This window comes from Chiroxiphia lanceolata, chromosome 1 (assembly GCF_009829145.1).
Source record: "Chiroxiphia lanceolata isolate bChiLan1 chromosome 1, bChiLan1.pri, whole genome shotgun sequence".
Classification (NCBI taxonomy): domain Eukaryota; kingdom Metazoa; phylum Chordata; class Aves; order Passeriformes; family Pipridae; genus Chiroxiphia; species Chiroxiphia lanceolata.
The window spans coordinates 52,104,744-52,131,575 of record NC_045637.1 but is presented as its reverse complement, the minus strand read 5'-3'; the positions used below and the strand labels follow the sequence as shown (position 1 = coordinate 52,131,575).

General features: G+C 36.8%; 1 protein-coding gene across 1 annotated transcript in view; it reads left to right on the top strand.

Moving 5' to 3' along the window:
* The window catches only part of LAMA1 (laminin subunit alpha 1), a 107,234-nt gene extending 81,401 nt beyond the window's left edge, over positions 1-25,833 (top strand). The window contains exons 38-63 of the mRNA XM_032680816.1: positions 137-253; positions 341-504; positions 1,586-1,724; positions 2,967-3,060; positions 4,266-4,382; positions 5,794-5,976; positions 6,294-6,448; positions 8,184-8,327; positions 9,142-9,275; positions 9,432-9,582; positions 10,103-10,227; positions 11,507-11,657; positions 12,770-12,914; positions 13,543-13,684; positions 14,857-14,971; positions 15,158-15,328; positions 15,599-15,750; positions 16,233-16,418; positions 16,859-17,021; positions 18,227-18,339; positions 19,415-19,604; positions 21,546-21,704; positions 22,467-22,620; positions 23,216-23,349; positions 24,275-24,497; positions 24,975-25,833. Of these exons, the coding sequence (XP_032536707.1) occupies positions 137-253; positions 341-504; positions 1,586-1,724; positions 2,967-3,060; positions 4,266-4,382; positions 5,794-5,976; positions 6,294-6,448; positions 8,184-8,327; positions 9,142-9,275; positions 9,432-9,582; positions 10,103-10,227; positions 11,507-11,657; positions 12,770-12,914; positions 13,543-13,684; positions 14,857-14,971; positions 15,158-15,328; positions 15,599-15,750; positions 16,233-16,418; positions 16,859-17,021; positions 18,227-18,339; positions 19,415-19,604; positions 21,546-21,704; positions 22,467-22,620; positions 23,216-23,349; positions 24,275-24,497; positions 24,975-25,135 (3,882 nt within the window). The 3' untranslated portion in view covers positions 25,136-25,833. The remainder of the gene's footprint in view (positions 1-136; positions 254-340; positions 505-1,585; positions 1,725-2,966; positions 3,061-4,265; positions 4,383-5,793; positions 5,977-6,293; positions 6,449-8,183; positions 8,328-9,141; positions 9,276-9,431; positions 9,583-10,102; positions 10,228-11,506; positions 11,658-12,769; positions 12,915-13,542; positions 13,685-14,856; positions 14,972-15,157; positions 15,329-15,598; positions 15,751-16,232; positions 16,419-16,858; positions 17,022-18,226; positions 18,340-19,414; positions 19,605-21,545; positions 21,705-22,466; positions 22,621-23,215; positions 23,350-24,274; positions 24,498-24,974) is intronic.
* The last annotated feature ends 999 nt before the right edge of the window (positions 25,834-26,832 follow it).

Below are 26,832 nucleotides of genomic sequence, written 5' to 3'. Positions count from 1 at the left end.
TTTAATATGTACGACACCTTAAAAACTCGAAGGAAACCAGGCCACTGTTTGAAAACCAAAATATTATGTGTTATGTGAACTCATCTGCACTAGCTGACTTTACAGACTACTATAAAACACTTGATTTATGCTATAGGACAAAAAACTAAGTATAAAAGAAGGTGAAGAAGTCTCGACCATGCACATTAAAGAAGGGAAAGTCCTAATGAATGCTGCTGCTGCTCTTGCTCGAGACGTAAAGAACTCAACATCTGTAAGTCCTTAAGTTTTAACATCCTCTTTGACTCTCGGGTGTATCTTGGTCATGAAAAAAAGAAAGAGAAAACATTTTGTTTTGCAGAACCTGGAAGTCCACCAGGATGGGTTACTTCTATGGAGCGGCAAACTGCGACATCATGTGGATGAGCTGGTGATGCAGATGTCTGTGAGAAGAGTGCTTGACCTGGTATACAGAGCTGAGGACCATGCCACCCAGTTCCAAAGACTTGCAGATGCACTGGAGAGGTGATTAACTCAAGAATTATGGAATCATGATATTTATGTTATGTCACATTTAATATAAATAGGTAGTAGCTTAATCCATTAAATAAATTTCCTGCCTTGGCAGGAAGTTGTACTAGATGATCTTTAAAGGTTTCTTCCAATCCAGTTGGTTCTGTGATGAATTTTTATTCCTCATTTCATTTCAGTGCTTTTTACTTTTAATGCAGTGTAACTTTGTTAAATGATATGGAAGAGGGTTGATTAGTCATGCATTTTTTGTGGTTGACTTACGCAGTAACTAGCGAATTATAAAATGTCCAGTGAGTATATTCTGGTACAGCTTGAAAAGCTTTTGGTCTGTGTATGAAAACTTCTTGATAATATATCTCTGAATCTTGTCAAGAAGCTATTCTTACTGTACCTCTTTTATTGTTGCTTTCAAAGCATTTTACAGAAATGAGTGGGTTGCAATCTCAAATGTGGAAATGAATTTTCTATCCTAGGAATCCTTATAGTATGCTTGCTGTTTTCTCTTTTAAAGTCAGCTAAAAGTTAAATTATATCACACTGGAAAATGACACGTATTTTTAAGTTTGAGAACATAAAATTTTGCTCTGAGTAGCATTGAGCAACACTTGACTTCACTACAGCCACATAAATTCAATAGAGCAAAATTTAATACAGCATAGCTTTCAGAAGTGTATAATTTCCTCCTAGATTCTGTATTTCTCTATTTCGTTTTTGAGCTCCAGATAGGACCTGTTTCTGTTCTGTTTAGGCAATGTGATTTATTTGTTCTAAGTGTCTTTATAAATTGAAAAACTGAACATAAACAGAAAGGAACAAAACAGAAAAAAAGGATGAGATGGAACAAAAGAGAACAAAAAGTAACAAAATAGAGAAAAAACATAGTTGAAAAGCTCTGAACTGATTTTTTCAATTCAAAATAATTAGTTTAAAGCCCGTTTTGCAACATTGGGCAAGGTGTGCTCGTTTTTTTCAGAATGCATCATGTATTCTGGGAAGATGTGCATGTTTGCATTGAAGACATGGAACTCAGTGCTTGATTGAAAACAGAATTACTTTTAAATCGTTTATTTAGTGGCCTCTCTAAAGTAAGAAATGTGACTCTGAACACAACTGCTGCTATCTACACTCACTCCAGTGTTAAAAGTGTGATTGAAAGAACGGAGAGTTTGGCAGATGATGCATCTAGAGTTGTGAATGGCCCCTTGGATTTAGTAAGTATCAATATTAGTATTTTAATGTACATCTTCCCCTCTTATTTTGGAATATTTCTTCTAATTGTTTTTGCACTTGCTGAAACTTGAGTCTTCTTGATGGAGGCATGCCCTTCTTGTGACAGCCTGTCCTACCAACTTGTATATACTGTATCCTGAGCCCATACTTCAAGGCTGTAATGGTAACACCTTTCAAGTTCTGTTTATCTGTCTTTTGTCTCTTTCTCAGTTACCTTTTGTTTGGTTAGTTTTCTTTTTAATGTATAATGCATGACTACTGTACTGGATTTAATTCTGTGAGGGTCTATATCAGTCATCTGACATGCATTCCTGTGGAATTGAAGTTCCCAAACCTCTAGTGCTCCCTTCCATCTTTGGAATTTTTCAACCATCTCCTTATTTGACCTGTCCCTCTTCCATTTCTATCTGGGTATTCCCAATCACAACTATTTTGCTCAGTTGACAATGTTTCACAATCAATGTATGTTTGTGTCTCATCTACCATCCCTCTGCCTTGAAAGATTATCAGATTGTTATTGAAACAGTAGATTAAAAAGACCTGACCAGTTTCCAGTCTGATCTTCTTGCTTTCATATTATTCTATTTTCCCCCTTATACCTGTTTTTGCTTTTCCTTATTGTAAACGCAAGGAAGGAACGGGCTATATTTTACAAGTGTCATGCACATTATACCTGCAGAAACAAATAACAATGCATTTACATGATAGTGATCAAAATAGTTGGAATTGTTTTTGTGTCTGTTATTATATAGTGCTCTGTTTTATTAAAGCTTTGTACAGCATGAATCTTTCAAGGAATTTTTGTCAGATTTTTTTCTGTTGGAGAAATTTTGGATTAGAAGAACACTTTCAAGACTGGGATTTTTAAATATCTCACTTTAAAGTGCTCAGTGCTGGAAATTTTGAATTTGACCTGAAACTAGAATTACTGATGTTCCAAAAGACAATACTGAATCACTAGCAGTGTTCAAACTAGAATTTGATAGTTTTTGTTTAATAGTTGTCTTTTTTTATTAACTTGCAAAGAGATTTAATGTCACATTCTTGGATAAATGATTGCAATTTGTGGTTTTTATAATTGATGCTTAATAAGGTAATGAATAGAATATCTCATAAATAATGAGAATGTTCAGTAACTTGAAGTAGATATCTGCAGATACTTGTATGTTTTCACCTGAATTTCCGTTTTTCATATGTGGCAACTCAATGTCTGTGTTTTTCAGCCAAAGGAGTCTTTCAATCTGCTTGGAAAAGAAACTCTACTGCTTAGCTCCGAATTTCAGAGTGAGGCTAAAAATCTGAAGAAAAAGAGCGATGGTTAGTTCTTTAGAGTTCACATTTCTGCCTCTATTTCTTTTTTCTATTTTCTGTTTGTCCTTTTTTAACCTTGGCTTTTTTTTAATGTGGTGTTTTTTAAAAAAAAAAAAAATTAGCATAAGCTAAGGTAAATATGACTATGTACACAATTTCATACTATTAAGATTAATGTACTATGGAGTCATACTATTTTCATTTTTGGCGTACGATTATAATTTTTTGTCTGTAAACATTTAAAAAGTTGGCCTTCACTATTCCTCATTTATCTACAAACAGTGCCTTTTTTAAATGACTGTTTTTCCAAACTTCATGAATTAAATCATTAGATATTGTGCAGTAGACAAAAAAAAAGCACAATTCATGAAAAAAATCAATTAATCCATTTTTTTTTTAATAAATCATGGATTGCACAGGTATGTAGGATGATATATTTAAACCATAATCATTTTTACTTGTTTGTTCTACACAGCTGAGATACAAAAACAAGCTGAACTTTGTCTCCATAAATTTGAAAATACTTTTGGTTTTTTTATTATTGCAAAGATACCAGCAAGGTATTGAAGTCTACACTACGAAAATTCAAAAGCATTTTGAACACAGACTTTGTGTAGGAGCAGAAGCAGGCCCCAAGTTAAATTTCGGACAAAATGAGACAGAAAGTGAAGATTTCACAGAGATAAACTGTAACTGTAATATGGTCTTGTCTTTTAATATCAATGGCTTTACAATTATGGAGGCATTTTGTGTAGTTCAGATGGACAGAAATGCATACCTTTTTCGTTCCTTCTGTTCTACATATTATTATTTCTAGTGAGAGGATTCTGCAAACAGATCACAAACATGTAGAAAAACCCCCACTTCTTTGGCTTCTGTCAAATACCACAAAATGTGAAGAACTCTAATGAAAATTATTAGAGTTCACAATCATTGAATCATTTTAATTTATAACCTTTTCCTCACTACGTTTCTACCAATCCAATCTCATGGAATTGACCAAAAAGGATAGCTTTTAATAGAACAGTGCTCACAGGAGTTTATCTGTTCATACTGCATTCATTTTGCATTCCTGTTTGTAAAATACACTTTCTGTTGGAGGGGAAAAAGAAGTTCCATTGATTAAATAAATGAATGCTTGTTATCCCTGTAGTTGGGGTTTGTGTGGGTTGTGTGGTATTTGTTTATGCATATGTTACTTCTTTCCACAGGACTTTTATTTGGATTGAATGGGTTGAACAAAAAGGTAGAAAAGATTCAGGAAAGTACTAATAAAATTGTCAACCAACTTAATGATTCTCTGTTGACACTAAGAGTATTGCCCAACAGTAAGTGAAATTTATATTAACATTCTTCTTATTACAGAAATGTCTAGTACAATTGTAATAAAGTCCCATTCATTGTCTGATTGCAGAGATGTAGAAATAAACTATATTGGAGACTACATTTAGCCTTCTTCCTTACAAGGAATATTTTACATTTTTTTTGTAAACCCACTAGACATAACTGGGTTATCATATAAGGTCGATCATCTGATTCCCATTTCACATAACTGTAAATCACGAGGACCTCTGGTAGCAATATAATTACACTGGTATGAGAAGAGATTGAAATTCTAGAATATTTAATCCCACGCACAGAGAAATTTATATATGGAACAGTGAGATTTTACTTTGTTTTGATGACTTGTTTCAAAACGGCTTATACTGCTCTGCTAATCTTACAGTCTGCATCTAAATGTTTTCTTCTTGTAAATGCTGGCTTCATTTAACTGATTAAAATGTACTTTTCTGGGCTTTTCCAAAACATAAGAATTCCCCCTTTTTTTAGTTATTATTTTGAATAAAGGCAGGACCTAGGGTTTGCGAAAACTAATAGAGAAAATTACTTTCAAGTTGTGAATAAGAGGGGCCAAAATACTTTGCCAACCTTATTAATGTTTTTAAGTTAGAAAAATAGTGATAAAGACTTCCTGTCAGAGTTGTTTGATTTTAGTGTGTGGATTAGAATGCTAAATTCAAAGCCTTAAAATACCAGTTTTGCAATTCAGACTCTTAATTCATGCTTTAGGGTGATAATTAGTGATAAAGTCACAATGGATATTAATTGCAGGATGCTATCTAACATAAAGCTAGACACTGAATATTAAGGCAGTATAAAAATCACAGGAGTGTCCTTCTTAACTCCCATTTTAACATTGTTTAATTTCAGTTTTGTTTTTACATTTCTTCAAGTTGCCTCTTTTCTATCTGGGCAGAGATTCATGGTGTCATTGCCCTCTGTATAGGGTAGTGATGGTGAAGGAGGATCCTTTCAGGCCTAACTCAAAACTTATGTGCCACCTACAGCATCTTCCCACTGTTCCGGGCACAGAGGGTGTCGGGCACAGGCTGAGATTGGGAGTGATGCACTCACTACATAAGTGATCGTAGCCCAAAGCAAGGGGTGTAGGATTGTGTAGAATTCAAAACATAAGTCTCAGACTAGTGTCTCTGGGTGCCAACTCTCATTTAGGAAATTTAAACACTATGAGCCTGATATATTCATATAATCTTCCTGTTGAGATAGGCAGAATCAAATTTCCCAAACAAACAAAAATACAATTCTTACTATGAAAAGAATGTAACTGACAGCATTTCTAGTGTTTTGACTATGTTTGTAACTGCTGTTATGAAACCGGGCATTTATTAGTCCCAAGTATGTATCAAAGTTTTGAATTTTTTTTATCCTGGGTTTCAGATACAAGGAAGTACATGCTTGAAGTGAAAGAACTGGCTGTGTCTGCAAACACCAGTGCTGTGGTGGGTTTAAGTCACTTTGGGGATTTCAGTCAAAAGCTAATGAACACATCTTCTACATTGTCCCAAGTTAATGACACTTTGAGGAAAACAAGTGAACTTATTACTGATTCATCAAAAGCTGGTAAGTTTACTGCCTCATTGCTCTATAGAAATGTCACTTCTTGCAGAAGCAGTACTAATATTCAGTTTTAACAGCCATTAAATATGAGTCTGATGGACTGAAGGTTTCTTCCTAATTCAATAAAAATGTGTTAACTTTTTTTAAAAGACCTTTAAAGGATTCACATGGGATACCCCTGAGTATGTATATTCCTTACTGATGTTTAAAATTGCTGAAACCAAAATGGTCAGAAGCAGTCCACCTTGGCTAAGTATTTTAGCAATGAATAGTACCTTTTGCTTTCACCCTGCTTCAACATTTCATTTATGTTTTTGCAGCAATCACAGCTGAAAAACACGTTAAAGAAGTTGAAGCACAAGCAAGTCTTTTATTGGATAGGCTCAAACCTTTGAAAATGCTAGAGGAGAACCTGAACAGAAACCTGTCTGAAATTAAAGAGCTCATCAGCCAGGCTCGCAAGCAGGCAGCGTCTGTAAGTTCCATCATCCCAGACTTAACTGACTTCACCTTCACTTTTAGCAGGGAGGGTCTTTGAGATAAAGAGCCTAAAATTTACTGTCAAAGTACCTGGTTGTTCTGGAGTCTCACTAAAGTCCAAAGAGAAGTCCAACTGATTCTAAAATCATACTTACCAGGCTGTTGGTACATTTTAAGGTTTCAGCATCACATTTGTTCTTGCATTTGTGAGTTTATCAGAAATGCTAGGTAGTAATTTATCTACTATTTCTTTCCGTTTGCTATAAAAATAGTGAAATACAGTGTGTCAGAAAGCAGTCACAAGAGCTTTTGATGAGAAAGAAAGAAGAAGGGGAGGGAGAGGGTGCTACTCTTCTTTTTAGTACAAGATGTTAATTTTTGAGCTTATTTTCAAGATTGAGGTGGGGTGCCCCCATATAACATCAAGTTACAAATTTTTTATCAAGACTATTGATTCTATCAGTAAATTTGCCAACTGTGGCCTGTCATGGCAATATGTTCTTCTTTACAAGAAGCAGCTGTGCATCCAGAATACTTTAAGACAAATAGTATACTTGTTTTTAAATCCCTGCTTCTCCCTTAAAGACAGCAAAAGTGTACTATGGATCTCATTAAAGTGAGAGAAATACGAAAATGACTTTGCACTCAATAATTTTTGGTATGCCTTTGACTTTAGTGTGGGTATGTTATTGTAATGTTTAGGGAGGTTTTGTTAAGAAAAAAAAGAAAAGACTCTCAGTTCTTTCTGCAAATCTTCTTAATTATATGATTATTGCTTCTGTTACAGTCTGCTGAAGCTTAATGAATCCACTGCAGAAAAGAGGGAATAGTATTTTTTGAAGTGTTGTAAGCCACAGATGTTCCTGGCAGGGTGAAAAGAAGTATTTGCAAAATCTCCTTTTCCAATTTTGGGAGTTTGTTCTGGTTTTTTTTGTAAATTGTTACTACACGGAAGAAACTTTATATGTCTGTGTCCATATGCATACAGATGTGTGCTATATGCATGTGGTTGTTACAGGCATATTCAATGAAGCTGATGGAGTTAAGGCTTTTCTGTTAAAATGTGTTTTCTGTCATTACACTACCAAGCTCTTTGGAGATGACTGCATTTAGCTTGAATGAATGTCTTATCAATGTACTAGTCAGTGGTCAAAGGCATCAGTGGTATGACAACAGGAATAAGAATTTCTTTATTTAATCTTAAAAAAGTTGAACTTCTTATATATTCAGAAATGTATTTTTTGGATAATCTTATAAACTGTGTTATAACTTTGAAATAACCAGAAATATTACAGACTGTGTGTCTTTTAAAATTTGTTTTAAAAAAACCCCTTTCTCTCAACATAGACTAGAAATGGTTTCTTTTATTGTAAAACATTTTGAGTTTCTGTATCTTTATTTTCAGTTACTATCACAGTGGCTTTTACTGATATATGGGCTTCTGACCCAAGATTTATTGTTATTTTCTGAGGTATTTGGATAGTTTATTTTACTGACTTCAAACCTTCTAATTGAGTGAGTGTATTAAGACAGATTTCGTTCTTTTCTATCGTGAATATCTTTGTCAAGAAGATTGCTAAGATCTAACCCAGGTGGCAATGCTTAGATTGCATGGGAGTATCTCAGCAAAAATCTTGCATTTGTTGATCAGAAGCTAAGTACATACTCCAGAAACATGTGCTGCGTACAGCGAGACTTCTTTAGATTCCATTTCCTTCTTTTCCCCCCAGATTAAAGTTGCAGTGTCAGCAGACAGAGATTGCATTCGTGCCTACCAACCCCAAATTTCATCTACGAATTACAACACCTTAACACTCAATGTGAAAACTGCTGAACCAGATAACCTGCTTTTCTACTTGGGTAGCAATGGAAAGGTAAGTTTCTGGTGTACATTTTCTGAAGGTGGTGGTAGTCAAATGTTTTAAATGACTGTAGTTATGTTTTTTCTTACTTGATTTCAAACTAAGTAACCAAGTAAAGCCCCTTGCAGACAGATTTGTTCACTAGGGGTGGAAACACATTTGTGCCTTAGATGATTCCAGAGATTCTCAAAGGTAGAGAATAAAAACACCTGATTCCTTAGCGCACTACCTCTTGGCTGTGTCATGAAACTCTCCCTTCTTTTTCTGTGTTGTACATTAACCTTGTGGAGTGTAACACTTAATGGAATGCTTTCATATAGCATGCTGGAGTATATCAAGTGATTTGCTAGGTAACACGGCAAAAGTACTTGAATTTGGCACTCATGAGCATGGTGAATCCACCCAGTTTAAAAAGAGCTTGATAGCTCACTGCTACGTTGCCATCCTGTTCGTTCCCTCTATAATCCCAATAAAATGCACAGTTATTAGCTCCTTGTGGCATGATATCATGTGAAATATAGTACTTCTTCACAAACTGATAAGTCACTTCACATTCTCTCAGAAGAGTATATTTCTATACATCTCTGTGTGTGTACATCACGTTTCTACTTATCTGTAAAGAAAACATTCACCTACTTGTGTATAACCTAAAGGGGTTTTGTTTCATTATAGGTAACTGAGTGAAAACTTGCTGTTCCTGATTTTGCCAAAATCAACTTCTGTAATATGGGATGTAGGGACATAAATCTGGAAAGACTTTGTCCATGTTACTTGTTAAAATACACGTTTGATGCCATGTATTAGAATAAGCTCTGCTGTTTTTCAGACAGACTTCCTTGCAGTAGAGATGCGACGGGGTAAGGTTGCTCTTCTTTGGGATTTGGGCTCTGGATCAACAAGACTGGAATACCCGGATTTTCAAATTGACAATAACAAATGGCACAGAATACATGCCAGCAGGTAATTAAAATGAGAATGCGTAAATGTTGTACACAAACCATCTTCTGAGTTTTTCGCTGATGAGATTTTTCTTATCCTTAGAAAGAGAAGCCTATAGTATGTGTGGATTAAGCCTGGTGATTTCTAAAACTATTTATTAGTATTTGTATTTGGCAGGTTTGGAAAAACAGGTACGCTCAGCATAGAGGAAATGAATTCCAATCAGATGCCTTCACCTAAATCTGCAACCTCTCCGGGGACAGCCAGCATACTGGATGTTAACAAATCAACCTTAGTGTTTATCGGAGGACTGGGAGGGCAAATCAAGGTTAAATTCTGAGATTCTCTAAATGGTTTTTAACATGTTTGAGAGATACTTTTCTGTTAGAAATAATTGCATGATTTGTTTACTTCATCAAGAAATGCTAGGTACTTGGACTGTAAAGCAAAGATACTGTAAGGGTCTTCTAGTATCCTGAAGTTAATTTTCCCTGGAAATTTTTGCATAAAGTATTAACCAGGATAGGCTGTGTGTGCATGCAGGTTGTATAGACATCAAGCAATGAATTTGGTTTTTGTTTGCAGTCCTCCATGGCTTCTTTTAATTTGCCATTGTTATTCATGCCATGAAGTGTTGTACGTAGGTCAAGGACATACTTATTTTACTTTTTTACGTACTAATCTATTATGATTTGAATGATAATTGTTAATCATTATGCTGAAACATATTGTTCTCTTGTTATGATTTATATCTACCAAAGTTAAAGTTCAAGGAAAACAACCAAGCAAAAATTTTGCTGCATAATTTTCGGAGTAATTGTATTCATGAAGTATTTCTTGTCTTATAGAAATCACCTGCTGTTAAGGTGACCCATTTTAAAGGGTGCATGGGAGAGGCATCCCTGAATGGCAAATCTGTTGGTCTTTGGAACTACATAGAAAGAGAGGGCAAGTGCAATGGCTGTTTTGGAAGGTATTTCATCTTTTTTTTTTTTTTTTTTTTTTTAAAAAACAGATTTAGAATAATTGACATTTGTAATATTATATTTCTGTGCTAACTAAAAATAATGAGCTTGGACAAATCGCAGTGTTTCATTGATCATTAGCGTACTGTTCTGAAAACACTAATCTGAACGTACCATTGGTGTCAAATAGTTTCATTGTATGGAATTTTCTCACTTTTTAATCACTTTTTCAGAAGGGTGTATTATTGTTGTCTGCTTTGTCCATTGGAAGTAGGGACTACCAGCGAACCAAAATATTCAGGAATCTTTGTTTTTCAGTAGTTTCCAGTAAGACAAATTTATTCTTTCCTAGGGTAAGAAACAGTGTAAAGCAGTCTTAAAAAACAAATCCATAGCAAAACGGTAGCCACTGAGCTTGATACCTTTTGTGGATTGTACTGGTTTTATGCTTAAAGAATTGAAAAGAAATACGCTTGCCCAGATTCCTTTTTGCAGAATATTTCATGTAGAAACAGCAGAGGGTGCTGCTTCATTGTATGAGATATTTTTTAGAAGTCTTGTCTTGCAGGGAAAGAGGATAACATTTATTTTAAGTGCAGTTATGCAAAGCATTTTGATAAATGGATGACATTTTAATTAGAGGGTGTGTGCTGTAACAATTATTTTTTTCCTTTGGAATTCATTGGGGGGTTTTTTTATATATAAGGGAAGAGCACTTATCTTGTATACATCCTTCCCCATGGCAAAATCATGTATTGTGAGATACTATAATGAAAGTGGCCTTTGACTAGAATCCTTCAGTTATTCATAACATCAAGTTTCAAGTCTCTTCACACACTTTCTAAACGTATTTCCTGGGGGCTACACCGACTGATCAGTACCTGAAGGGAGCCTTCAAGAAAGATGGAGGCAGACTAGTTACAAGGGCATGTAGTGACAGAACAAGGGGCAATAGATTCAAACTAAAAGATTTAGATTAGATACTGGGAAGAAACTCTTTACTGTGAGTGTGGTGAGGCGTTGGAAAAGGTTTCCCAGAGAAGTTTTGGATGTCCCATCCCTGGAAGTGTTAGGTGAAAGTTTGGATGGGGCTCTGAGCAACCTGGTCTAGTGAAAGGCGTTCCTGCCCACAGGAGAGGGGTTGGAATGAGATGATCTTTAAGGTTCCCTTTCAACCCAAACCATTCTATGATTCTATGATCTAACTTTTCTTATATTTTATGTAAAAATTACTGTAAAACCACAAATCTTCAGTTAACATTTTTAATTGTTTTTCTACTTCTGTAGCCCACAGGATGAGGACACTTCATTTCATTTTGATGGCAGTGGATACTCAGTTGTGGAGAAGGCACTCCGCTCAACAGTGACTCAGATAATAATATTTTTCAGTACCTTTTCACCTAATGGGCTTCTTCTGTATCTTGCTTCAAATGGCACTGTAAGAAAATGGATCAGATTCCTAAACTGTCAAAAACTACGTTTAGATGATTTGATGGTTTCTTGCTTTCTCTGTTATTTTTCAGCTTACATATATTAGAGCAGTTTACTCCCTTTGTGTAGATTGAACCTGTAACTGACATCATAAGCCAAAGGAGTAAAGACAAGAACCCTAGAAATAATTCATTAGAGCAAATATTCACCTATACTAAAGACAAAATTAAACCATGAAAATAATTCCCCACAATTTGTTTCAGTTTTACAATGAGGTTGACTAAAGGAAAGAAAAGAAAACAGTAGGGACAACAATCTAGTTTTGTTCAATTAGAGGAACCTTTTCAGTATGTAACATGTTTTGGAACTGAGCTTGCAGAAGGACAGTGTAATGTTAAAAACACATATTGAATTAAATCCATAAGATGGGAATTCAGTAAACTGAAATAAATTAAATAAAAGTCCCTGCAAAAGCAATATAACCCAAACCCATCTCCAGACCTTCATTGTCATGTCATGCAGTTTACTGCATACTTAGCTGGTGGGTTTTGTTTTCCTGAAGGAGGTCAAAGCTTTGTTTTGATGCAGATTGTTTCGGAGTTACTGCATTATTCATTTGCTTTATGTACTCAGTGCCTGAATACATTGCACAGTGATATCTGACTTAAATTTTACAGTTCAGAGGGGGCACTTATAATGAAATTCAGAAAGCCTTTTTTACTGCGTGAAGAGGGTCTTTGCTTCTTGCAGAAAGAACATGATAGTGTTTTTGATCATTATGCTAGCAGTCAAATCAAATTACTTTCAACTTAGTCCAAAAAAATAAAAATGTGGCTCTGCTATTTAAACCTTTTTCTGCCAAGTAATCTAACCTCATGGTGCATTTAAATAAGAATAACAACAAAACAAAAGAAACATCCTTGTGAGGTACTTGTAACTTAATTTTCCTAGATATAGGAAAGATAAGCATCTTGGCCCTAACAAATAGGTCAGGTACAAGGGTTACCAAACCTGTTTCATGCAGTAACCCAAACCTGCCAACAATGCATTCTATTGGAATATTTAATTTCCAGGAATATAATCTGTTGTTTATTTGGTTTTGGTTTTTTTTCCTCGCAGAGAGATTTCTTGTCCCTCGAGCTTGTTGATGGCAGAGTGAGACTGACTGTTGATCTAGGTTCAGGACCTCTTGCTCTTACAACGGAAAACCGTTACAACAATGGAACATGGTACAAAATCTCATTCAGTCGGAACAAGAAGCAAGGTAGGCTACAGACTGAAAAAAAACAGGTGTCTGCACATTTACAAATACAAATATCTAAGATAGCTGCAGGGAACATCACTGCAACCAAATCTGATCACTTCCAGTGCAGTGTCTTTAGCAGCCACTCCTATGTTACTTTGCCTTTAGAAGGACAGCAGTGTAAATCTTATGCTTGGTTTAGCATATCTTATAAAGAGCAAGTAGTGCAGAAACTGCCAGACAAAAACATCAATAGTCTCTAAAGAGTGAAAGATCTTTGTCCAAGTCTGTATATCAGAGATCATGTTTTCTGTTCTGTGTTTTAATAGTACCTAGTACAACAGTGTTTTAGGGCCCAGGTTTGGGCAGTAATGCATTACAAAGAGGATGTGTTAATAGCTATAAGATATTCTCATATGTATATATTTTCCTGCAGACTTCCTCAGATTTGGTTTTGGCAGAGAAGAATGAATGAAATTAACAGAATAGCTGGAAGTACAATAAATTACTCATTCTAAAAATAAGAAGATTGTCCATACATGTGTCTGAGTCAAGGAATACATTTTCCTCCATTATAGACAAGATTGCCAAAATGGAAGAATTTTGTATTCATGTTCTTCTCCAGATCTTTACTCTCTTTCATTTGCAGGAATTTTGGTGGTCATGGATGCATATAACCTTAATTATAAAGAAACCAGGCAAGGAGAATCTCCTGGAGTTGCTTCAGACCTGAACCGCTCTGATAAGGACCCAATCTTCATTGGGGGGCTGCCAAGATCAAGGACTGTGAGGTAAAGTGTCTTACTTTTCCATCTTTGCTAAGACTCTTGTAAGTAGAGGGAAAGACTAACAAACTCTATCTCCACTGAAATTAGAAAAAATCAGTGAAGTCTGAATTCTTCTTTATGGTCATGTATACCACATAGTTATCTGTCCTTTGACTTCAAACTCTAATGTGGTGCTTTTAACTGGTAGGTCTGATGACTCTGCAGTTCAGATCATAATAAGTTTCTGTTTTCCTTCTCCATGGGTGATTTCCACCACAGCAGCTGCCATAGCAACCACGTGCTGTTAGGGTCAGGCTGTAGCAAGAATTCAGCACTGCTGTCTGCAACAATGCTCCTTTGATCTGTACCTGTACAAGCCTTGCGTTTTCTGGCTGGCATTTTTGGGCAAAACTGCACTTAGGCATAAAGGTTCTACTTCAGAAAGGAATTCTTGTAATTCAGTTTTATAACTTAGAACAGAGGAGAAACAATTGTGAAGAGATCATCAAAAAACATTACAAATACATATTTTTATAGTATGTCTCTAGTTTGTGTTTGGGTTTTTTGTTTTGTACATCCATGCTGAACTTGTGAAGTCACATTTTTTCCACTGGCTTCACTGTGAAAGGATAAACATGGCAAGAGAAAATTGAATTAAACTTTCTGCACGGTCTTGACAATAAGGTAAATTCTAGCACATTATTGGTCTCTGCAAAGTTATTGCAGAGCTGCAGATTTGTTAATCTTAGCTGGCATATCAACCTGTGAGGGATTATGGCAGGACAGCCTTAGATTTCTCTAACTTAAACCTGGGACCAAATTAGGCATCCTCTAGACTTGAAAAATCAAAAAGAAATACAGTGTAGTAGAGAACTACAGTTACCCTTTCACACGAAATCCATTATATTCCAGCTAAAGATTCGTCTTAAAGTTTTGGAAAATGACCTGACCTGGCAACACAACAATACACACTTGTATGTTTCCATTTGGGCACAACATTATCTGACTCTTTTTAAGATTAGATTTAGCATCTGCTAAAAGTAAGACCTAAATTACCTCTGTTTTCCCTTACACCGGGCTGACTGCATTCTTTAAATGAGATCTCTCTTTTTTTCTTATTGAAGAGAACTTAGTCTTTTCTCCCAGGGGTTTCCAAATACTATTCCTTGGAAAGAAAGACTTGTTTTGTGTTTCAGGAAAGGTCTTAATAGTAGAATGTATGTGGGATGCATCAAGAATCTGGAAATATCTCGTTCCACCTTTGACTTGCTTAGAAATTCATATGGAGTAAGAAAAGGCTGTGTATTGGAGGTAGGAGACTAAAGTTTTACAACATTTATTGTTATGGAACAGTGAATAGTGATGTTTACAGTGAATTGAAATGGATTTATTTTTAAAAATTCTAAAATTATTAAACTATACTTGAATTTTAATTTTTTTCTTACTGGGACTATGTATGGAGAAATTCTGTAATTAATTCTCTTCTTCATAAAATAGCCTATTCATAGTGTGAACATCATGAACAATGGATATATTGAATTGGTACCTAAGTCCTTAAGCCCAGAATCAGAACTGATGGCAACTTTTGCTACCAAGAACAGCAGTGGCATCATCCTTGCTGGACTCAGCAGGGGACTGGAAAAGCGACGACGAAGACAAGCACATTTGGCAAGTACTGAAAACAAAGATTTGGGGGGGGATTATTTTTGCCATTTTTATTTTGTAAAATCAAGTTGGGTTGCTATTTATATCTGATGGACAGTTGGAACTTCTAGAATCCAAAGACAAAGGAATACCTGCCCCTTCTTATTTCCTGCCTCTAAGAGAAGGAGTGTGTGTGGGGGGAAAAATTTTTCCATTGAATGTTCTGTTTAAACACTGAATGAGTGTCAGAAAATCGAGCTGTAGTTAAAATTAATCTTCTGATTATATCCACAGCCCTTCTTTTCCATCGTGCTGATTGATGGTCATCTTGCAGTGCACGTTAATGCTGGAGATAGAGCAAGTACTAGGAAAGTAGTTATTCAGTCTGCTAATGGAACATACAGTGACGGACAAGAACACTCTGTCATCCTAATTCGGAGTAAGAGGTACATGCGACTACAAAGAGTGCTACCTCTTTAATTATTGTATGCTGTTGTCAGTTCACTGCACTCTCTGAGGAATTGCCTTTGCTAGCTTATTAGGTGGAATAATCAGGGCTATGTTTTTCTGCTGTTAATGCAGATGTTCTGATTTACATGGTAATTGTATACAGCATACAGCCACTGATAAAGGTGTAGCTGAAAGCTCTCAAAATCTCTAGACAGCTTGGGGCACTTAAGTAAAGTATACTAAATAGTATTAGAAAAAATACAGCTATCAAATTAATTTAGAAAGATTTGACAAAACTTGACATGTTAAAAATCATCCAAAGAAGCTCTTTTAGTTTTAAGACATGAAAAGGATTATCAAAGTGATGGAATCTTTATTTATTAGAACAGGGCATTTATGAGGCTGAAAGGAATGCTTTTCATTTGAAAATGGCTGTCTTAGACCTCGTTTAATGTTTTCCCTGCTTTATCTTTTTCAGGATCATAACTGTACAGGTGGATGAAAGTAAACCTGCAGAATTGAGGCTTGGTTCATCAGCAGAAATGAGTCCCATTAATATTTCCAACTTTTATGCTGGTGGCATTCCAGCAGGAGAAGGCATCTTAGGGCTAAAATTGGCTGGCTCCTTTCATGGCTGTATCAGCAATCTTATTTTTAACAAGGAGTAAGTCAGAGGGGTAACTGCTTTGTTTTGGAAAACTGTGTATAGTAATTATTAAATGTAGTTTATGATCTCTTGTATGATATCTCTGTTTGCCTGGTTTTTAACATAAGACAAGCATGATACTCATGATCTGGGTATTATAGCAGCCAGAAGATGAATATTACCAGCTACATTTCTAAATAGCATTAAAAATGTCTCTATAGAGATGCTGCACAAAACACTGCTTTCTCTACTATAATTTCATCTGTGTTCACATCCAGACAGGATGGTTTTCCAAAAATATTGTCTATTCATATTGTTCTATGGACAGATTATTTGCCACTACTCTGTTCTCCAGTTACTAGTGAAATACCATGTAAAATACTCTCCTTGTGCTTGGGAAATTTAGGGATTTGGGATTGCATCTCTTAAAATGTCTTTTTTTTAAAAAAAAACCACAGGCTTTTATATTTCACCACTTCCATGAAGTATGAACATGTGGATATGGATAGTTGCTTTCTGTCAGAGAAGCCTAAACCAGCCATACAGCCTGCAGACATTGAGATTCAACCTGAACTTCAGGCTTTACCAGTTCCCCTGAGACCTCTTACAGATACAAAAAATGTATGTATTGGAGCAAAGCTCTATTGCCTCTTCTTTTGTCCATTCTTTGTGGAGAATTATCAAAGTACAGACTGTGTATATTTACCTCTTCTATGGTCTGGAATGGTTCAATGAATGTGGATTTGAAATTATTATTCCCTGTAGAAACACTGATGTTAACCTTTGTAGCAGCCTGTTGGCCATTTGGAATGGAAGAGTAGTTAGGTTTATCATTGTTCAGGCAGGGACACTAAAAAAGGAAAGAGAAAGTGGAGTGATAATCTCCCAGCAGAAGGACTTGACAGTAACTATTATCTGTAGTGTATTCCTGCCAAAGTGACTCTGTGCTGAGATTTGCATTAGCTGTGCAATTCTGCATTCACATTTTCCTGGTCACACACATGCAGTGTCTGCTCTGTGTCAAAGAGGAGGCACAAACCATTCGAGAGACACACAGTGTCTGAATGCAGCTTGTGTGGCACCTGTTTCCTCTCACATGGTCCCCGTTCCCAAGAGAGAAGGAAGCATTGCTTCTCTCCATTCGAGAGACACACAGTGTCTGAATGCAGCTTGTGTGGCACCTGTTTCCTCTCACATGGTCCCCGTTCCCAAGAGAGAAGGAAGCATTGCTTCTCTCCTTCTCCAGCTGCACATCTTTATAATGAATCGTTTCCAAAGCATCCTGAAATCATTTTTCTGTGTCAACAGAAAGCAAAATTTTATACATTTCATACATCTGTGGCTATAAAAAGAAATAAGTTGTCCTTCTTAGAGCTAAAGCATGGCTTTGGCTCATACTCTGTTACTCAATTCTCCATCCCCCAAATCATAACATTATCTGTGTGCTCATTAAATGGGAAAATATTTCTACCAAGTCCATAAGATTTTCACACGGAAATTGTACTCTGTTTTCCAGCATTTGTTATCAAAAGGCCTATCAGTTAAGACAAACAGTGAATGAATACTTCTCAAACTACAGACATTTCACAGTAGAAAAGACAGTGCTGTCTATGAGGCATAGCTTAATCATTAGAACTAGGTTTTTTTGAGCCTGAAGATAGCTTGGAATGATTGTGAGTTTAGCTGATTGATGTTGCTGTATACTTTGTTGTTACCTTGTGGCTCAGTTTTGCTTCTTACAAAGTTATACATGGGCACATTGTCATTCAACACTTGCTGGTCAGCGCTTGCTACTATTCTTCCTAATAAATTCCTTTTATTAACAGGTAGTTTGTGTAAAAGATGAGCTACCTGATCATGTTCAAGGTGCCCATCAGTTTGGACTTGCCAAAGGCAGCCACTTGACACTGCTCTTCAATCAATCTGCTGTCAGGAAGAAGTGAGTATATCATGAATTACACATGCACACAGTGTTATTTTGTATTGAGCTACAAGAAGTGCAGTGACAGTTTCCATGAATGATCACTGCATTGTGAGCTTTGAACATGGCCCTCACTTCAGGTTCCTATGGACTTCTCATGGAAGAAAGTATCACAACCATCATAATGTAACTAACATGTCTTTCCCAGGTTAATGGTCATGAGTTTATTAACTCCTGGTCAGAGTTCTGCATTATTTTCTCTTCTCAGACTTAAGAGCCTCACTGTACCTTCTGTAAGTAATTTGATTTCTGTTTTCCACATATCTCTGTATACATGCCTACTCCTTTGACTGCTGGAGATAACATCTCGCCCTCTCCTCTGTATTTGCTGAAAGTGCACTTGAAGGAGACAAGACTACTAAGAGGAATCATTTTGTTGAGACTTAAGGTGCAATAGCCTCTCTGCCTCTTCTACTTGTTTGAGAGGCTCCCAACAAGGTCTCCAAAACATAGCCTTAAAGTCACTTGTATATGCTTCTTTCAACTCAGGAAGTCTCCATAGGCAATGAGAAAAGAGTGATTTTTCCTTCCAGCCTTTCTGTTATAGCTACTGAACACAAGGACATTGCAGAGGTTTGATGCCATGTACTCTGAACCTAGTGTCTCCATAATAAATGGCTCAGTCAGCTCCTCTGCCTTTCAAGCCTCCCTCTGTTCTCAGTCTGCCCATTATATCCCAGCATGCCTGGCTAGTAGTAATGGATGCCATCACATTATCCTGGAATGTGTTCTTTTCTTGAGGCAATAGGGAAGTCTGTAGTCACAAACAGCTGAGCCTGTCCCTCTTAAAGTCCAGCTCACCCTGTGACAAGCACTTTTTGTACTTCTGACAGGTACAACACTGATTTCTATTATGAAATACATTATAGTTCATGATTCCTTGGTATCTGTGCAAATCCTACTTTTCTGGCCTTTGAAAAATAAATTTCCTTTCATAATAATAAATTGGTTGAGGCTGTTCTCTGCCTCCAGAAAAGCTTTTTTTCACTGAAGAAGAAATATTTTTCAGTAACAATGAAATTTTATTGTCTAGGCTTTCCATCCAGCTGAATCTCAGAACCTTTGCCTCCAGTGGCCTGATTTACTACATGGCTCACCAGAACCAGGTTGATTATGCAGCCCTACAGCTTTATGGGGGACAACTCCATTTCTCATTTGATCTAGGCAAAGGAAAAGCAGTAGCTCTTCACCCTGCTGTTATAAGTGATGGAAAATGGCATACGGTAGGTAGTCACCAATCTCTTGTGCTCCATTTTCTCTCTGGAGTTATTGATATGGTTTTCCCCTGCCTTTCCTGTATGCTTTCTCTGTTGCAGAGGCAAACTGGTTTTTAACCCAATCGTGAAACCATTCAGAAAACTTCTATTTGGTGATAGTTATTTCCTTTTTAAATTCTCATTAATTATACATCAATTCCAGCTTCCAACTACTATCAAGTATCTCAGATTATTTAGAAATTAAATATGTAATAATGGTCAGCAACAGAGAAGTAGCTGATTGAGAGGTGTAAAAACTCGGACATTTTCCACAGAAAGTTTTCCGTGCACTGTGTCACCAAAGACCTGCAATTGAATGTGTGACAGGGTGAAAGATTTGTGGGTGCAGTTTCACTTTTCTCCAGCTTATTGCTTAATACCTGAGCATGTCACAGTGGGTAGTGATAACAGGGAAGCACTGTCTTTCCTCTCCTTGGTTGAGGCACCATGAGAAAGGGAGACATTTGAAAAGAATGGAGGCTGGAGGGGGAGGACTTGGCTTAAGGAGAGTTTGAGGAGAAACTATGGCTACAGCTTTCAGGTGCCACATAGCATTCAGGGTCTTCTGAACAAAGACTGTATGTCAGTCTCTACTGGTCCAGTTCCTCTGAGCAGCCCATCTGCTTGCTGACTCAGGCTTTCTTTGTGAAAAATGACTGTGATGTCTGCATGAATTTTAAAAGTAACTCTGACCACATTACTTCTCCTAAAGGCAGGTGAGGATGACAATATTCATCCTGCTAAGCTTCCCCTCCCTTACCCACACATGAAGCCTTAACTCCAGTAAGTGGCTTCTGTGAGACAAAGTGATTGATGACACAAAGCTGCCAACTCTCCTAGGCGCCTTGGGAATCAGCAGAGTTATTTTTGCTTTTCATACATGATGAGCAGAAGAAAAACCAGCAAGAATTAATAAAAAGAAAGCAAATGTGAACTTCTGTCGGAGAGAGATATCACAGTTAGTCTCTGCTGCCTACCTGGAAAGGAAGAATGTTCTGGGATTTCAGCTGCATGTTTAAAATTAAATATACTCACATAAAGCTCATACTACACTATCCACATTATAAGACATGAACAGATTCCATGCAAGAGCTGACCTGCTTTTACTACCCAGGACATAAAAGCACAATCTTCTACCTTATTCAGAGATTAAGGCTGAGTCACACCACTTCACAGTTGGAGGTTATTGCAGCCAATCTGCATTGATCCTGAAAGAAGCACCACTTCTTTCCATTCTCTGCCCTCTGCCCATACCACCCTGCTTTACAGCTTTATCTCCTTGCTGCCCCAAATGTTCATGAAACTTCGTATTGAACCTAATCAAGATTCTGAGTGGGGCTAAAAGTAAATGGAGAAGAGCAAATGGCTGGCTGACTTCAAATCAAGTCCCTCAGCTGCATGTAAGCAATTGCTGTAGAGCAAGGAGGGTACAGGGACATGAGTGAACAAGATGGATGGAACTGGAAAGCTTTTTAGTCATAGCAAATTTAGGACTGCCCATCTTAATATTACAGCATAGGAGTTTGCACTTCAGAGAGCTGAGATGGGTCAGCTGGTGGGCAACACAGTAATTACAGAAGACCAGCACAGTAATCTTCTCTTCAAACTCAATGATGTACCTCTATCCTAAGACAATAAACTAGTAATTTTAAATAATGATTGTTAAAAGCTTAGGCAGGACCATATGCAATCATTGTGAACACTTTGAGAAGCAAGGAAGCTGTTTAGCTGCTCAGTTGCAGTCTGAAATGGCCTCAGCCTCAGGATGAATTTCAAGGGGTGCCTGAGAACAGTATGTCAAAGCAATCAAACAACTAAAATATTGTCATGCTTACTTCTGTGGCAAATGATGACTAGATAACTGATTTAGCTTACTGATTCATGTTTTCATGCTTTCATTTTTTCCAGGTAAAGACAGAATACATTAAAAGAAAAGGTACTATCATTGTGGATGGACAGGAATTGGTAGCTGTCAGTGCTCTCGGAGATGGTAGCACTTTGGATGTGGAAGGGAAGCTCTATGTGGGAGGACTCCCCTTAGACTACGTGCCAAAGAATCTTGGGAATGTAAGAAGTTTTGGGATGGTGGGGTGTCTCTGACATTTTGCAAGACTAGAATGAGCATACTGCATCAAACCCATCTAATTCAGTATCCTGTCTCTGATGGGCAAAAAAGTATTTAGGAAAAAAAGCAACAAAGAAAGTAATGACCCTTTACCAGGTAAATCTTTCCAGCTTTCTGTGGCTTAACTACTCTAGCTAGAGACTGTATCCTTGTGTGTTAATAATATCTTCTACCAATCTCTCTGTTAAAAATGGATAAAGAGTATGAACTTCTGTGTTTCATAGTATATGAAACACATATACATGACCTAGAATCTCAGACATTTTGGTACCAAAGTTTTTAATACTTTGAATCTGCAATTGCTGAAAATAGTAATAGTGAGAAATTCAGATGAATCTTGCCTAATAGAACTCGCAAAATGTCATACAAAATCTTGATTTACTCATTAATTTGCTGAAGCATGTTTGGAATGTCTAACTGCTAGGCGCATCCCTGCTCACAGTTAAGTGAATACAATCCTTTTTGTATGTTATAGAGAGTGTATACTGTGCTTCTAAGCTATTTATTTTGACTCTAAGACATTATGTATGTTTGTAACCTTACATAATTATATATAATAATAGAAATTTAATTATGTAACTATTTTAGATCTTGCTGTGTTTTATTCAGATAATTTTTTATCTGCAGTAATATCAGGTGAATCACTAAAAGAGCATTGCAGCCGTTTATAAAAAACATTATCTCTTGTATTTCCATATGCCTAGGTGACTCACAGTATTCCTGCCTGCATTGGTAGCATGACAATTAATAGCAAACAACTGGACAACGAGAGTCCTGTCTCCATCTTTGCTGTGAATCAATGCTACGTAAAAGTGCAGGATGGTACTTTCTTTGATGGAAGTGGCTTTGCTGCTCTTGGTAAGTATCACTAAATGAAAATAGTACCTTACTGAATTAATGTTAATGTAAATGTACACTTTTTAGGTCTTGCTGGAATTGTGTGCAGTTAATTGACTCCTCACACAGCAAGTGCATGCCCTGCATGTGTATTTCTAACTGAGTCCTTTACATGCAAAAGTGGTCATTTCTGCAAAGGACTGTCTTCCCCAAATGAAAGAGCTAATGCTTTTAGCACTGGGAAAGAAATGAACTACCTCTTTCTTCAGCTAAGAATATCCATGTTCCTGATGTTAAGGTCTGTAAAAGGGTATGGAGACAAAAGACTTGTGAAGTAACATGAAGGATTACATTTGTGCTCTTTACTGTTTCTTACAAATGAGACAGAATATATTAAATCTGAATTAATAAAAAACTCCACTTATTTGGGAATTTATTTTTTCCAGTATAAAATATGAATTATGACTTTGGAAAATTTACTTTCCAGAGGTTCTGCAAGGTCAAATTCCAGCAGAATAATTAACAAGCTTTTTAGACCTTTTAATGCCGATCTATGTATTTTACTTTGTACTGTGGGTTACAAGTCTTCTGCTAGAAGCTTCTATCTTCTTTTCAGTCAGAGAAGGTTACAAAGTGCGGTCTGATGTGAACATCACACTGGAGTTCCGTACGACAGCGGTGCATGGTGTTCTTCTTGGGGTCAGCAGTGCTAAGGTTGATGCCATTGGACTGGAGATTGTACATGGCAAGGTAGGCTGCACTGTGCTGGCACACTCATTTCACAAAGTTTGCTTGAAACAGGGAGGCTAGAACTCTTGGAATGCACTAAATACATACCAGTGAAATGTGATGAAGGCGACTCCCCACAGAATGAGTATGGGACATTTTCAGTCTCAAGGTTTCTCATTGCCATCATATGATAAAATGTGCAATGAGCAACAACAAAGTCACTGGATCTTTTTTGATTTTTAATTAGTGTAATTTATATCAGTGTGCAGCCACTCTGACCTCCTGTACTATGTACCTTGTATCTTAGACCAAATATATATCTTTATTGTAGCTTAATACTTTTTCTACCATAAAGCTACACTTGTCCTTGAGAAACATTATTGCATGTACTAAGCACACTGTTTTGTAATCTCTTCTTCAATATTCATGAGCAATTAACTCATTCTCTACTTCTACTGGCCAGATACTCCATAAACCTTTTAACAATCAATACACAGTTCTCCTGTCATGTCTCGCATAAAAAATGTATACTTGATTGCTCCTAAGTATTTTGTTTTCTCAGAAATAGCTCATTTTTTATTCAAAGCTTCCTAGCTAGAGACAATGTTAAATACCACTGTTTCTGTGGGACATACTTTCTCAGTTAATATTTGCATATTAATCCTCACCACAGAATTGGGGAAATGTCTACTGCTTTGAAAAATAAATACATGAAAAAAATCAATACATATATTGGCAATGACAAGCGCTTTCAGTTCGCTCTTCTTTCTCTTCAAAGACACTTCAAAAAGGTTACACTCTATCCATCAGAATAAACATTTACTTTGCATACTGCCAAACATTTAAAATGGAAGTCTCTATACTGGCATGATTGTGCTTTTATCTAGGCAAATTAGTTTATATATTCTTACTTTATATCTTTATTGGCATCTGGCTGTTGATGCAGGTTTTATTCCATGTCAACAATGGAGCTGGCAGAATAACAGCTTCATATGAACCAAGAGGGACAAATAATTTGTGTGATGGGAAATGGCACAAGCTTCAAGCAAACAAAAGCAAACATCACATTTCACTGATGATTGATGGGAATTTGGTTGAAACTGATAATCCCTACATCCAGTCAACATCTGCTGATACGAACAATCCCATTTATGTTGGAGGCTATCCTGGTAGGTACAATAATATTCCCCCTCCCTTCTGTCACTCTTGCTCTCACTCTCATGAGAGTGACTCTTAACATGTGTTCCCTCCACCCCCACCCCACTTTGCCAGTGGAGTCCGAGATGGTTTACAGTTCAGCTGTTGCTTCATATTCTGCCAGTTTTGATTTTAACTTAAAAACCACCTATATAGAATGGCTTTCTCCTCTGATTTCCCCTCTCGTTTCCCATTGTCCCCTGGGACATAGTATTTCTGCAAACTCTGCACAAGTTACCCCAGTGCATGGCTTATGCTTGAAGGCAGCAGAGACTGTTCATATTGGTATGTCCTAGATCGTCCAAACCTGAATAGAACGTGGTGCTCCTCGGGTGTTGGTTTTATCTCTCATTTTAGAGGGAGGAGGAGAAGCAGTTTAATAACCTGGATCTTTGTATTGTTTCTGTTCACTGGAAATAGATTCTATGTATTTCATGGGTTTTTTTCAGCTGACGTGAAGCAAAACTGCCTCACGAGCAAGAGCTCATTCCGTGGCTGTTTGAGGAACCTTGTTTTGACCAAGAGCCAACATGCAGAATTGTTTGACTTCAGCAGAGCTTTTGACCTCCGTGGAGTCTTTCCTCATTCCTGCCCTGGGGTTGAGCACTGAACTGTAGCAAAGCCCGTCTGGACTGAGAGAGGTTTTTTTTTGTTGATCTGTTATTTTGCATTCTCATTTTGTAATGAAAAGAATTGGTGAGAGCCTGCATCTCTTTGATTTTTCTGGTTGTTTTCCAACTCAGGTCATTTGTTTTTTTTTAATCAGCTCTATGTCTACATTTTAACTAAAAGGTTTTAAACAACAAATACCTCTACCACAATGTAATGGCATTAATTGCGTATTTTTCTCTTGGGAATTTTTATTAATCAGTGTTTACAGTATGTTTTCTTTTGATTACTTGACAGTATTTCATTTTATTGTGTGTTTTTTGTTTTATAAAAAGGTAATTATTTTGGACCACCAAATAAAACTACAATAAACTGTGCATTATTTCATGTAGTTCAGTTGTCCATACATTTCAGTCAGAAGAAAAAGAACTGACAGGCTAAGAAGTGACGAATGTGCCCACAGCAGGGAGGCTGGAACTAAATGATTTTTAAGGTCTCTTCCAACCCAGGCCATTCTATGATTCTGATGCAAGAAGTGTTAAGTGCATAAAGTCCAGCAGAGGGAGCAGGAGACTGACTAAAGGCGTAATTTTGAAGGTCTCAGATTCAGAGTCTCATCAATAGAATTTTCTACATTATACTTTATATGGTAGCTCCAGTTTCTTTTCCTTCTGCCTTAAAATCCAGTACTTCTGACCCTCATTATAGATACATTATAGATATATTATAGATAAATCTAGGAGGATTTATGTAGCTCTTTATGCTTTCATGTAATCAGCTTCAGGACAAGCAGCAACTCCATAGCACAGAGACAAGCATGAAATGTTGTGTTGGTGAAGAAACAATATGGGTCTGATTTGGGAAATACCAGGCATTTTTGCAACTAGAACTAATGCATCTTTCTTTGGAAAACTGTATTTCTTACAGGACACAGGGAGGCACTTCTGGTGCTCTGCAATTCCTAATTCACAGGCCAGTAAGCAGTTCTGCCTTTGCCTTTTCTTACTGTGCTTGCCTCTCTAAAATGAGTCTTCCAGTAGTGCCTTTTGATCCAGGTTTGGGGAACATGTGCTCAATCTGACTCAAGTAAGGACATTCATTCATCAACTGGACAGATCACTGAGCACTGGCAAACTTGTCTCATACTTTAATATACATCTATAATAAACATAGTTCTTTGCAAGTCGCTTCCATCTCCTTTTTTTCCTCTTTGAACCAGCAGTATTTTTGCTTGCTCCTTACAATTTTGCTTGACTTTTACTATGCACTTTTACAATTTTTCTGGAGTTACTTTTGCTCTATGTATTTCATACTAGTTAAAAAAATACTGGCTGAAAGGAAACCCCAAAGTGGTTTGCCATTGATTTCAATGAGGCAGGATTCAAAGTAGTGTCCTTTTGTACCCTGCATCGAGGCAGTCCAAGAGAAGAGCTCCTGGAGCGAAGAACTCCTCCACTTAAGCAAGGGTGGCAGAACACAGTCCTTTGTATAGCTACCTGTACAGGTGCTATAACAACACAGTTGCTTTTAAGACAGATTCACCACTGTTTTTTGTCATTTCTGTCCTCTGCTTCTATCTAAAAAAACCACATGTTTAGATCTGAAGAGCTTTCTTTGTTGGTATGCTTTTATTTTTGACATGGGTACAATACAGTGGACACACTCTGCTGTACAAATACACTTACATGTTGGTGTACT